The sequence below is a fragment of the Solanum stenotomum genome, chromosome 3 (genome assembly GCF_019186545.1).
Source record: "Solanum stenotomum isolate F172 chromosome 3, ASM1918654v1, whole genome shotgun sequence".
Taxonomy (NCBI): Eukaryota; Viridiplantae; Streptophyta; class Magnoliopsida; order Solanales; family Solanaceae; genus Solanum; species Solanum stenotomum.
In genome coordinates, this window is record NC_064284.1 from 22,768,335 (window position 1) to 22,782,714 (window position 14,380).

Consider the following 14,380-nt stretch of genomic DNA (forward strand, 5'->3'; position numbering starts at 1 on the left):
CTCTCTCAGGGTTTCATCATTTGTACCCTTAACATACTTAATCTTGACATTTCAAAGGTTGATCCAAAGGCCTTTCTTTGATTGAAACACAACTTTTATACAAGGTTAGAAAGAAATGACAAGATGAAGGCTCAAATACGACTTTAAATGACGGGATTGACATTAGCTTTGGGATAGAGAAAAGAAAAAAATAAATAAATAAATAAAATAAAAAATGACTTTTGCCCCAGTTTTTACAAATATGGAATTTTGGATTTTTTATTTGGTTAGACCAAACCCCATACGGTTGTCTACGTATCTTATCGATACAAGAATCAGGTCAAACGTAGTTCATGTTGATTGATTTTCTTCTCTCTCTTTTTTTCCTTTTTTTTATATAGAAGAGCCAAGGAAGCAGAAGAACCAAGGAAGGAAATTAATCCAAACAAGGGTAACAACATATGAGTTAATACTTAGACACAGAACCAAGAATTTCCATTACATCAACCTTTGAAATGTCAAGTCCAAACATAAAGGTTTCTAACACCGAAAAATCACATCATATATAATATCTCTTCACAGCATCAGCATTGATGACCATTTCTGTCATTTTGTCTTATATATCTGCTAAGTAAAGAGCACCATTGGATAATACCTTCTTTACAATGAATGGTCCTTTCCAATTTGGAGAAAATTTGCCTTTGACTTCGGTCTGGTGTGGCAGAATACGTCTCAACACCAATTGACCCTCTTCAAAACGTCTGGGACGCACCCTTTTATTGTATGCTCATGCCATTATTTTCTGGTACAATTGTCCATGGCATACTGATGTCAATCGTTTCTCATCAATCGAACTGAATTGTTCCAAGCGTGTTCTGATCCACTCTTCATTATCAATTTCAGCCTCTACAACAATTCGCAGGGATGGAATCTCAACCTCTGCAGGTATAACCGCCTCAGTCCCATATACCAGCGAATAGGGGGTGGCACCCACTGACGTACGAACTGTAGTGCGATAACCCAACAAAGCAAAAGGCAACTTTTCACGCCATTGTCGAGAACTTTGCACCATTTTACGAAGTATCTTTTTTATATTTTTGTTGGCAGCTTCTACAGCCCCATTTGCTTTTGGGCGATAAGGAGTCGAATTTTGATGTTCAATCTTAAATTGACGGCAGACCTCTTGCATTAAACGACTGTTGAGATTTGCAGCATTATCGCTAACAATTGCCTTTGGAATACCAAATCGACAGATGATGTTGAAATGAATGAACTCCACCACGACCTTCTTGGTCACTGACTTGAAAGCTATTGCTTCCACCCACTTTGTAAAGTAATCAATGGCCACCAGGATGAACCTATGACCATTTAACGCTTTTGGTTCTATTGGTCCAATCACATTCATTCCCAATGCCACGAAAGGTCATGGAGCAGACATCGCATGCAACTCGGAGGGAGGAGAATGTATCAAATCACCGTGTATTTGACATTCATGACACTTATGAATGAATCGTATAGAATCCCGCTCCATGGTGAGTCAATAATAACCTGCTCGAAGTATCTTCTTTGCCAGAACATATCCATTCATGTGAGGTCTATAAACTCCTGAGTGTACTTCAATCATGATTGTTGAAGCCTCTTTAGCATTTACACACCTTAGAAGACCCAAATCAAGTGTTTTCTTGTACAATATGCCTCCGCTTAAGAAAAAACTGCTAGCTAGTCGCCGAATAGTTCTTTTTTGATTACTAGTGGCATTAGTAGGACATTCTCCGGACTGAAGATATGTTTTAATATCATGGAACCAAGGTTTACCGTCAAATTCTTCCTTCACCAAGTTGCAATAAGCATGCTGATCACGAATCTGTATGTACAAAGGGTCGATATGAGCTTCGTCAGGATGTTGGAGCATCGAAGACAAAGTTGCCAATGTATCAGCAATCTCATTATGAACTCTAGGAATGTGTCTAAACCTTATTGACGCAAACTGTCGACAAAGATCTTGTAAACAATGTTGATATGGTATGAGCTTTGGGTCACGAGTCTCCCATTCTCCTTGGATTTGATGGACCAGTAAGTCTGAGTCTCCTAGCACTAGCAACTCTTGGATGCCCATGTCAGCAGCTAACCTCAAACCCAAGATGCAAGCCTCATACTCTGACATATTATTGGTACAATAGAATCTAAGTTGGGCTATTATAGGGAAATATTCCCCTGATTTAGACATAAGAACTGTTCCTATCCCAACTCCCTTCTTGTTAGCAGCACCGTCAAAGAACAATTTCCATCATTGATCCTTATCATGAATAATTTCATCGATACATGACACCTCTTCGTCTGGAAAGTAGGTCTTAAGTGGTTCATATTCATCATCAATAGGGTTCTCTGCCAAATGATCTGCCAAGGCTTGAGCCTTCATTGCGGTCCGCATCACATAGATAATGTCAAACTCTGTGAGTAATATTTGCCATTTCGCAAGCCTGCCCGTGGGCATGGGCTTTTGAAAAATGTATTTTAACGGATCCATACGAGAAATGAGATAAGTAGTATAAGATGAAAGATAGTGCTTCAACTTCTGTGCTACCAAGTTAGGGCACAACACGTTCTTTCGAGAAGGGTGTACTTCGATTCATAAACGGTAAATTTCTTGTTGAGGTAATAAATGGCCTGCTCTTTCTTCCCGATGCCATCATGCTGACCCAATACACATCCAAAAGAATTATCCAGTACTGACATATATAATATCAATGGTATGCCCGGCTTGGGAGGAACCAACACAGGGGGATTCGATAAGTAATTCTTAATTCTTTCAAAAGCCTCTCGACATTCTTCGATCCATTCGACTGTGGCATTCCTTTTTAACAACTTAAAAATGGGCTCGCAAGTTGTTGTGAGTTGAGCAATGAATCTACTGATGTAGTTTAACCTTCCTAGAAGGCTCATAACCTCAGTTTTATTCTTTGGAGGTGACAGTTCCTGAATGGCTTTTATTTTTAAAGGATCTAACTCGATACCTCGTCAACTGACTATAAACCCTAAAAGCTTTCTTGACGGTACTCCAAATACACATTTTGCAGGATTAAACTTGAGATTATACCTGCGAAGCCTTTCAAAGAATCTTTTTAAGTCTTGCACATGATTTGACTGTTTTTTTGATTTAATGATCACATCATCCACATAAACTTCAATTTCTTTATGCATCATATCATGAAACATGGTTGTCATTGCCCTCATATAAGTTGCACCCGCATTTTTTAACCCAAATGGCATGACTCAATAACAATATGTACCCCATGGTGTGATGAAAGACGTTTTTTCTGCATTTTCATCATCCATAATAATCTGATGGTAACCCGCATAACAATCCACAAAAGATGTAATCTCATGTTTAGCACAATTTTCCAACAAAATATGGATGTTGGGCAAAGGAAAGTCATCTTTTGGACTTGCTTTGTTCAAATCACGATAATCAACACACATTCGACCTTTGCCGTCTTTCTTAGGGACAGGTACTATGTTGGCCAACCAAGAAGGATATTGAGCGACTCGAATGACTCTGGCCTCAAGTTGTTTTGTGATTTCCTCTTTAATTATTACACTCATGTCAGTTTTAAGCTTTCTCAACTTTTGCTTTACTGGAGGGAACTTATGATCAATCGGCAACTTGTGAACCACCATATCAGTGCTTAATCCAAGCATGTCATCATAAGATGACTCAAAAACATCCTTGTCATCAAAAAGAGCATGTATTATATTCTCATTTTGATGTCGAGCATGTACGTTTATCTTAGTCTCCTTAATATTTTCAAGATCCCCTAAATTTATCGTCTCAGTTTCACTCATGTTTGGGTTTGATTTATTCTCAAAATGTTTGAAATCCCTGTTTACTTCTTCAAATACTTCGTCTTCATCATATTCGATTTCTTGACTTATTATTTCAAGATTAGGTCGAAGATTAGATTTGATTTTATGATCCGGCAAAAAATTCTGCATGCATGTCATATCATTAGAATCGGCTTAGAAAGAACTGTATAGAAGAAAACAAAATAAATATATTAGACTGCAATAAAAACACAATTACATCCTATTGAAAAGGAAAATAGAGAGTTTGAAATAAAACGACGAGACAAAATCCGAACTACAACCCTTAAATAAATTGGATGACAGAAAGAAAAACAAGACAAACTACCAAGACTCATTCTTAACGGGGAGAGGAGTGGCCTCCCAATTGTTTAGCTGGACATCAGGACCAATAAATTTCACATCTCTGTCGCTAGTTCCTTCTCCGAGTTCAACCATATCAGCCTCGACAAATAAATCTTGAAAATAGTTGATCAATTCTTCGTGAACCTCCAGCACTGGCTCTGAGAGTAGTGACTCAGAAGATTCTGTTGTGCGGGCTTCGATGAAAGATTTGTATATGGGTGGTATAGGCTTGGTAAGTGACCATACATCTCTCATCTGCTTCTTGGCCTTCATTTTGTCCTCGACTCTGGTCTTGTATCCTAAGCCAAAAGTACCGAGGCTCTTTCGTGGACTCACCGGATAAGCTCTCCCTTGCAAGAAGATCCCCAAGCCTTTACCTAGTTCAAACCCATGTTTCAGCATTTCATTTACCATCATCACAGATGTCATGGGCAGTTGTGGTTTTGAAATGAGATTCCCCTCGAGGATATGCTCAACAACCACTACCTCAAAAGCTTGATAAACCAGCGCCTCATTGTAGACTGACAGATCCCCCTCACCATGAACAATCACTTCTTGTCGATCGTATTCAAACTTAACCATTTGATGCAACGTAGAGGGGACTGCCCCAGCCCTATGCACCCATGGTCTTCCTAACAATAGATTGTAGGATGCATTAATATTCAGCACTTGAAAATTCATGGTGAAATTGACAGACCCTATTTTTAGTATGAGCTCTATCTCCCCAATGACATCTGCTTTGGACCCATCAAACGCCCTAACACATACGTTGTTGGGTGGTACCCTTTCAACATTTACATTCAATTTTTATAGAGTTGACAAGGGACAAATTTTGCCCCAGACCCTCCGTCAATTAGAACTCAAGTGACATATGAAAGCTCACACTTTACAGTGATATGGAGGCCTTGGTTATGTCCCGTACCTTCCATTGGTAGTTCATCATCTGAAAAGGTGATGCGGTTTACCTCAAAGATTCTCCCAACAATCTTCTCTAACTGACTCACTGTAACTTCATTAGGAACATGTGCTTCGTTCAGAATTTTCATTACAGCTTTACGATGTTCATCTGAATGTATTAACAATGACAACAAAGAGATTTGGGCTGGAGTTTTCCTTAACTGTTCCACAATTGAGTAGTCTGACAATTTCATCTTTCTTAAGAACTCATCTGCCTCCCCTTCAGTGACTGGACTTTTAACTTGCATTTGGTCATTTTTATTTTTCCTTAATTCAGTCGGGGCATAGCATCTTCCCGAACAAGTCATTCCTCCTAATTCATCTACTTCTTCATTGACTTCTTCCCCCTTGTATGTCACGACAGTAGGCTCATAATTCCATGGGACAGCCTTGGGGTTAGTCATTGGAAGTTGGGACACTGGCCTAATGATCACAGGTGGAATATAGGCTCCTTGCACGATCTAGATAGGCTTGTCTGGCCCTCTTGGAACAACCAATCTTGCCTCTTTCTGACTTGCCCAAACATCTTTAAGTGCTCCTTTTATAGTTAGGAAGGGTGCGCTTGATGGGGTCAACTTTTCAGACGTACTTTCCTCCCCTGAAGGCATCGTTTTTGTTAAGTCAATGACATTGGTTGAACTTTCCATGCCAGTTTCAACCTTAAGGATTGGCTTGTATGGGACTGCAACTTCTTCGTGGTCATTCATCATCTCTAACATGTTTGTTTCAGTATGTCTGGGCAGTGGATCTTGTTTGATGTTCGGTCCATTTGGGCTTTCAACTATAATTCGACAAGTATCGATCAAATCTTGAATTGCCTTTTTCAAGTACCAGCATCTTTCTATTCTGTGCCCTGGGGCATCAGAACAATATGCGCAGTGTTGGGAATAATCAAGAGTCCTCGAAGGAGGATTCGACATCTTTCTTTCAATAGGACTCAAAACATTCAACGTTCTTAATTTTTTAAACAAGCTAGCATATGATTCTCCAATAGGGGTGAACTCATCTTTAGCTCCATTTCCCTTCTTGTATTCTTTTCTAGGACTAAAAGAAATTCTAGTTGTATTTTGGTGAATTGGTGGGGGTGATGGATGATTTTGAGGAAGTGGTGCACGCCATTGTGGATAAGAAGGGGGAACAATTAGTTGTGTGCTAAAAATGGGATATTGAGGATATGGGACAAGATATTGTGGAATTTGGGGAGGAAAGTAGTGTTGTGTATGATTATCTTGGGCATAGGTTCGAGGTGCTGATACAACGGTGGCTACATCTTCCCTTCTTTTCTTCCCTCCAATATTTCCAGAACCATTTTGAAGCGCTTGTGTTGTGGCTTTTAAAGCAGCTTGGCTTACGATCTTTCCAGACTTGATGCTATTTTTCACCATTTCCCCAACCTTGATAACTTCGGCGAATATCTTCCCGACGGCAGAAATCAAGTAATGAAAGTAATCAGGTTCTTGGGCTTGGAGAAAAACGTCAATCATCTCTGACTCCTTTATTGATGGTTTAACCCTAGCAGCTTGCTCCCTCCATCTAACGGCATATTCACGGAAATTTTCCGTGGTCTTCTTCCTCATGTCAGCAAGTGAGGAGCGGTCTGGCACAATATCAATATTATATTGGAATTGTTGCACAAAACATCGAGCCAAATCATCCCACGTATGCCAGTTGGCTATATCCTGATCTATGAACCATTCAAACGCAATTCCCACTAGGCTTTCCCCAAAATAGGCCATGAGCAACTCTTTTTTGCCCTCTGCACCTCTCAATTGATTGCAATATCTCTTCAAATGAGCTATGGGGTCTCTGTGACCATCATATTTCTCAAACTTCGGGATTTTAAAACCAGTAGGCAAATGGACGTGGGAAACATGCACAAATCACTGAATGAGATGCCTTTGTGGCCCCCAAGTCTTTGCATATCTCTTATACTCTGTTCCAAACTCTTCATTTTCTTAGCCATTTCTTCATGCTCCTCATTCTTAACTGTCTTCTCAATTTTGAAAGGGGAACTATATTGATGAGTCTGGGGATAAGAACTTGGAATTTTAAGGGCCTCTTCAGAGGTGTAGCCACGGTCATGAAGAGCTTGGAATGAAGGATCATTGTTGGATTTGGGCACCACTGTTGGATTTGAAGTGCTATTAGTCGGCGCAATTGGCACAAAAAGCGGGTTACTCATCATAGGTGTATTCAAGGGGCGCACTGTAAAAGTTTCAGCGACGTTCGATGCGTTAGTGTAGGGGCCGAATCCAAGTGGATAAATTGGATCATTGGTCGATACTTGGATAAGGAATGGCATATTCGCATTCAGGTATTCCCGAATCGAAGATGGAGGAGCTTGCCCATTCATCCAAGCTTCATACATTTCGGCCATTTGTTGTCATAACATTTTTACCTCTTCCACAGACATCGATTCTTGTACAACTATTTGGACGTCGTCATTTCCCGACTCGATTCCCTCCTTGCGCGTCATCTTCCCTTTCCCTTTTGATCTGGTGTAGTATTGATGAGATGTCAGCTCTAATCACAAACCAACCACCTTAAAACTCTTTCTCTTTTTTTTTCTTTTCTTTTACAAAAAAAAATAAACATGTTAGGGTTTAGTGTTTTGCAAACGATAATCACACGTTGTATGTTATGCACCTGAATTATTTATGTTTCTAAAATGAGTTTCGGAAGGCTTTTATGTTTCATCCCAGTTTTAGACGACTTGATTATGTCTCTTAGTCTTATATTTTACTTATTTGAATAATTTTGAAACGCATTTCGATCGAACCCGTTGAGGGTTGCCTACGTATCATGTTGAACATGAATCAGATCATTACGTAGTTCGTGAAAGATAATAATATATTTTTTTATTTTTTATTTTTTTAGAATAATAAATGTACATGAGTTGACCAAAAGTAAATCATTTTCATTCATTTTTAAATACTCTTAACACAATGATTTGAATAAAACATGAGAATAGAAATAGCTAAGACTCAGATAGACTCAAAATGATTAACGAAAATATAAATAAATAAAAGAAACAACTAATAACTAAGAAAAGAAAACAGACTCGGAAAGAAACTAAATCCTCGAATCTCAATCATCCCCAAGACCCTTATAAATCCTAGCCAAGGCCTTTGGTAGATGTGGAGCAAGAACACGTGCCTGGCGGCCCAACCTCTCATCATTCTGGTGGAGATAACCAGCATAAACATCATTGAGTACATCCCTGAGTTGAAGTACTCGATCTCTGGCTTCATTCATATTGTCATAACAATTTTGTAACCAATGCCGAGTAGTATTGACTTCATGCGTCAAATTCTCCCTCTGTTCTTGGAGCTCTTCAATTTGAAGGTGGAGTGCATCTCGCTCGGCTATCCTTTGACCTCTCTCAACCTCACATTCTACCTGATATGCACTAAAACGCCTTGCTATTTCCCTTTCCCGTTCCATAGAAGCCTTAACTTGATTCTGGAGTCTAGATTGTGTGCAGATAAGCTGGACCTTTTCTTTTTTATACTCCTCCTCTTGTTGCTCCATAGCGCCTGTGACAATGCCTAAGTCTTCTTGTAAGGTCAGAATGGTAGAACGATGTTTTTTAACTCTCACTTCAAATATCGTATCACGTTCGACCAACTCCTCTTTAGCATTCTTCAGGTCATTACTCAGGACATCCAGAGTAGATCTATAGCTTCTTTCAACTTCGAGGTGAGCTTGCTTAATCCTAACCTCAATTTCTGCTTCTCGATCTACAGGTCATTTCATCGATCCTTCTGGCAATACCTTAGGAGGGGGTTGATCATGAACCCATTCTAAGTATGCTTAGTCCACCTCACCCTTGGTGCGATCCTCCACCCTATCGTGGGAACTTAAAAGCATGCATCCCCCCCAAATTTTGAATATCTTTGATTTCCTTCAAGGAATCTCGGGATGAAACTCATACATGAATTCTCGCATATCTTCATTAGGTGGTAAAAACTGGCATCGACCAAGTTGTCGCATAACTCTAATTGGCATGTAAGGTTGGACACCTTGAAGATCCATTAGGACGATGAACGAACGAAAGGTAGACATGTATATCACCTCGGCTGATGGAAACCAATGATAATTCCACACAATCTTGTCAGCAGCCAGATTATTGAGGTATTTCTTCCAAGCCTCAATACCTTTCGGAAAACTATGATCTTCGATTCTTTCCTCGTAGCCCCCAATGTAATCATTCCATTCTACTTTGAAGTCCACTACATAAGGGTGATGACGAATATGCTCAATTATCCATAGTTGTAGTAACATATTGCATCGCTCAAAGTAATCTCCTCCATTCTTGCAAATTGTCAAAGCACGGTAGATGTCTGCTAGAATCATGGGTACCAAATTTATATTGATTTTTCCTCCCCTTTTCGGAAACACCATGATCCCCAAAAAAGCTACTGTGAAGGCATCATAACTGTGTGCTTCCCAGGTCAAACGACACCCGTTATTACGAAGTTTCTTTCCATATAACTCGAACCCATCCTTTCGCCCATATCTTTTGTACAAAAATTCTAACGGAACTCATCTGTTATCAAGGCAACCACCTATTTCATTCTCATTTATGTGCAATAACTCTAAAAACCTCCTAGCACTTATATGTTTTGGCATCATAGGCTCTCCTTCGTGAAGATTTTTACCCCTTCCTATGAATGCGCTATCTCCTCTAGTGTGGGAGTGAGTTCAAAATCAGAAAAGTGGAATACATTTTTTATTGGATCCCAAAAATGAACTAGTGCTTCTATCAAGTCCCGTCATGACTCAACATACAAAAGGCTTCGCAAAAATCCCAAGCGTTTGAACACCACTCCTTTCCCATAATTCGTCATATTTTCATACCATGTCATCAAAAGTGTCGGAGCCTTATCTAATATCATGATACGAGGTGATTGATCCTCCCTTGGCCTCTTATCTCCCTTTCCATATGGATTCATATTTTCCTATATTATGATAATGACAAATTAGGACTTAATAAAAAACATTTTTATTTTTTATAAAATTAAAAATAAAGTAAAAATTATTGTATATAATAGTAAAAACATGATTGGACACTAAGGAAAACAAACCATCACATTTTTTTTAATCCTAGTATTTCCTTATAAAGAAAAAAAAATGTCTTATTAAATATCTGAGTAGAGTTGAAAGGATAAAAGAAAATTAGTATAACTTTCTTTCTTTTTTTAAAAAATTATTATTATTATAAGAAGAGTGATTGAAAGAATAAGTTAAAAAAAAACACATAAGAAAAATAAGCACTCAAATTTTTTTGTTGTAGTCTAAACCCCTCTTATTAGATAATCCTGCTAGACTAAAAAAAATAGTATAATTGGTTTTATTTTATTTTTTCTTAATTTATCTTTACCCTTTTTTTTTAAAAAAATGATAGTAATAATAACTAAAATAGAATCTTATATTTATGAAAGAAGTACAAATTTTGACAAAGTAACAGTGTTTAATAAAAGAAGGACACTAAGACCTTTGTATTTTTTAGAATTTTCCTTCTTTTTTTAAAAAATTAATTCATCCAAAGTCGGTCGACATTTTGCATAGCCTTCCCAATAGTGCAACAAGTAGAACAAAAAATGTACATGATGGTCATAAGTGGGGTACCTATCCTAGAAGGACTCGACCCTCGTATCGAGCCCCATTAGTTTAAAAGTATGCATGATGCAGATAAATCGGATCCTATTAGGGATAATCATCGCTGAGACTTATTTTACTAAGTTAGCAACCTAATGGAATGAGTGTCTAAACTGATCGTAAAACGAGTGTACTACTCAAGTCGGGAAGGGATAGCTTACCGGTAGCAGGGCTTTTCGGCCTCACTATTAGTCATTCCCATCCTACAACATATGTTACTATAGAATCCTTCCCAGGAGCGTTGCCGCATCTCTGGTACCTCATGGCTCGGGAGCGTAATCGCATCTTCGAATAAAGTATCTCAGAAGACTCAGATGAGTGCGCGAAGAGAGACAGATATATAACAATTCACATAGTATCAAAGCGATAAACAAGTAGCAAATAACACATTACACTAACAACACAATATCCAAAAAGAATAATAATAAAAATAAAGATCAAAGTCATACGCAAGTCAATATTTTGAAGCTCGAATTCTAATCGTCCCCAGCAAAGTCGCCATCTGTCACACTCCTATTTTTCCCCAAACGAAATGTTTGAAAATAGAGTTTCTCCAAATAAAGTGACGTTTCGAAAACGGATTATTTTATTTCAGAGTCACCACTTGGAATTGAGTTTTGGTATTCCAAGTCACCTAATTTTTACCCCTAATCAAAAGGAAGTTGACTCTAATTTTTAATGGTCTGCGAACTAGAAATCTGGATAAGAAATTCTATTGATCAAAGGGAAGGTATAAGGCACCCCTCGAGTTCTGTGATTCTAGCACGATCGCTTCATTGACTTATATCTTGGTCTGACTTAGCTTTTGAATATAGTACTTATTAGCTATATATTTACCTATATCCCACCCTCTTTGATTTATTGTAACTGTTTTATTTAGATTTTTTTTTAAATCTGAGAAATTTTAATATTGTCGTTTTAGTGAGAGTAGATATTTGAATTATAATAAGAGGTAAACTTCTATGGAATTTAGGATTAATTTTAGAAAAAGAAAATGTTAAAGAGGTTAAGACCAATTTCTTGGAAATTTCTTTTATCTTTTATTCTATTTTTGCACGTTATTTTTTGTAGTTTTTATTTTTATTTTTTATTTTATTTTATTTTATTTTTAAAACATTTTGTTTCTTCTTCTTCTTACCGTTATTTTTATTTTTTGTTTTTGTCCAACAAAATGTTTCTCTTCTTTTTCATTTAAATAATTTTTTGGTTAAGTTTTGTTTTCCCCTTTTTTATTTTACCTTTTCTTTATTTTTTATTATTATTACTTTTTATCGCTTTTCATCTTTTGTTTCTTCTGTTTTTGCTTTTTATAACAAATGTTTTTTTATTTTATTTTTATTCTTACTTTCTTTTTAATGATCTATTCCTCTCTTTTTTTTTTATTATCTTCATTTTTCTATTCTGCACTATTTCTTTTATTATTATATTTTTTCTCTGCTCACGTTTTCTTTTTAATTCTATATATTATTTTTTAATTAATTTTTTCCTTTAAACTAATTGAGAGAAAAATAATATACGTAGTGATATAGAGAAAAATAATATACGTAGTGATATAATAATATTCCTTCACCAAATGATGATAGTGTGAAATTACTAATAAAAGAACTATCTCACGTTGATGAATTAATGACTCACTCAAATGAACTAATGTTCATCTCCTTCATTTTTTATATTTCGGATACGATAAAAATTATTCTAATAATTAATTGTCTTCATAAGTATGGCAATATTATTTATTTATTAAAATCCAGAAACTCTAAATGATAACTAATACAAAATCTCTAACCAATTTACATGTAATTAAATTAAAGTCATAAACGAAGTTGTCAATTTGTACCATCAAATAAATGTACATAAACATGTTGGAATAAAACTAGGAGTAAACAACAACCATCTTTGGATCAAATTAGTTGATTAAATTAACGTCAGGTGTAAAAATAATTCGATGAGCAAATTTAAACAGTAGCAATTCATGCAATCAACGATATGATATGCGTCATAAAATAGTGGCATATAACAATACATGTAATTTTAAGAACTTCATAACATCATAATCGAATTCAGAACAATTATTTCATTGAACTATATAAGGAATTAGAATTACCTTTTCGTAAAACTTAATTCCAACAAAAGAAACCGCTATAATCTATTGATTTCCAAAGTTAATTATAATTAACTTTAAGGAGCCACGAACTTGAATCCACGAACAAAAATTTTTCTGACTTAAAGTGTATTGCTTTTTTTTTTGTGTGTACTCTTATTCCGTATATTTTTTATCCCTTATGATGGTGATGTATTGTGATATATATAGGAGTCCGGTGTCGTGTCCATATTGGTATATTTTCTATAGGTTTTAAAGGTGCAGGTGGTGTGTAGTTGAGGGGAAAGTGGGTAGTGGGGTAATTGGAGAGAAAAGTGGGGTCATTTGAAGGCAAAGTGGGGTCGTTGGAGAGGAAAGTGGGGTTATTTGAAAGAAAATTGGGGTCGGGGTGTTGGCAGATAAAGTGTGGTAAGTTATATTTTACTTTGCTTTTAGTTTTATTTTACTTTTAAAAGAATAATAATTAACTATAATAAAAATATCAACTAATTATTTTAAATTAGTAAAAGCTAATTAGAGAAAGTCAAATAGCTAGAAAAAAAAAACAATTAAATAAATACTAGCTCATTTATAAAAACTTAATTTTAAAATAATATAGATTTTTTTTTTTTTTAATCTTTCATTTCTTTTTAAACAATTGAAAATAAAACTTACTTTAAAAAGTGATTCTATTTTTGTTGTTTTCAAATATATATTTATTTATTTTATTTTATTTTATTTTATTTTTAAAAATGAACTTAATAAAATAAGATAAAAGTCAAAATATTTAATTTATATTTATAAAAATATTTCAGCTCTAAAAATGGTATAAAATTTTAGGTTCGGTCAAAAATTACGTGTCTACAGCATTTAAGTCGCATCTATTCAGAGGTAAGGATGCGCACCATATCTTTTCAACGTTCAAGTCGAAGGAAACTTGCGTTGAAAGATATTTGCATTTAAGTTGCATCTATTCGGAGGTGAAGGATGTGCACTCTATCTATTCAATGTTCGAGTCGGTGGAAACTTGCGTTGAAAGATATTTGCATTTAAGTCGCATCTATTCGAAGGTGAAGGATGCGCACCTTATCTATTCCACGTTCAAGTTAGAGGAGACTTGCGTTGAAAGATATTTGCATTTAAGTCGCATATATTCGGAGGTGAAGGATGTGCACCTTATCTATTCCACGTTCAAGTCGGAGGAGACTTGCGTTGAAAGAATTTTTATTTGTCCTACCGATGGACATACATTCAAAATCCTATCGATGGATCATCTTTTTTCATTCGTCCTACCGATGGTCATACATTAAAAATCCTACCGATGGATCATCTTTTTTTTTTCATTCGTCCTACCGATGGGCACACATTCAAAATCCTACCGATGGATCATCTTTTTTCATTTGTCCTACCAATGGACACACATTCAAAATCCTACCGATGGATCATCTTTTTTCATTCGTCCTACCGATGGACATACATTCAAAATCCTACCGATGG

General features: G+C 36.3%; 1 protein-coding gene and 1 pseudogene across 1 annotated transcript; both read right to left on the reverse strand.

Moving 5' to 3' along the window:
* Positions 1–538: 538 nt before the first annotated feature.
* Positions 539–5,849, reverse strand: LOC125860322 (uncharacterized; annotated as a pseudogene).
* A 70-nt stretch (positions 5,850–5,919) lies between these two features.
* On the reverse strand, positions 5,920–7,510 carry LOC125858774 (uncharacterized). The gene is made up of 3 exons (XM_049538579.1): positions 7,014–7,510; positions 6,112–6,948; positions 5,920–5,995 (listed from the first exon to the last, which is right to left on the reverse strand). The coding sequence occupies exons 1-3, from the start codon at positions 7,508–7,510 to the stop codon at positions 5,920–5,922; spliced, it is 1,410 nt and encodes a 469-aa protein (XP_049394536.1).
* Between the last annotated feature and the right edge of the window lie 6,870 nt (positions 7,511–14,380).

What these genes read in the sequence shown, in the direction of transcription:
- LOC125858774 (XM_049538579.1), bottom strand. Translation starts at nt 7,510, where the DNA reads ATGTATGAAGCTTGGATGAATGGGCAAGCTCCTCCATCTTCGATTCGG. An exon ending in TCATTCAGTGATTTGTGCAT is followed by an intron (nt 6,949 to 7,013) that starts GTTTCCCACGTC and finishes TGATGGTCACAG; the next exon opens with AGACCCCATAGCTCATTTGA. An exon ending in GGAGAATCATATGCTAGCTT is followed by an intron (nt 5,996 to 6,111) that starts GTTTAAAAAATT and finishes CTGATGCCCCAG; the next exon opens with GGCACAGAATAGAAAGATGC.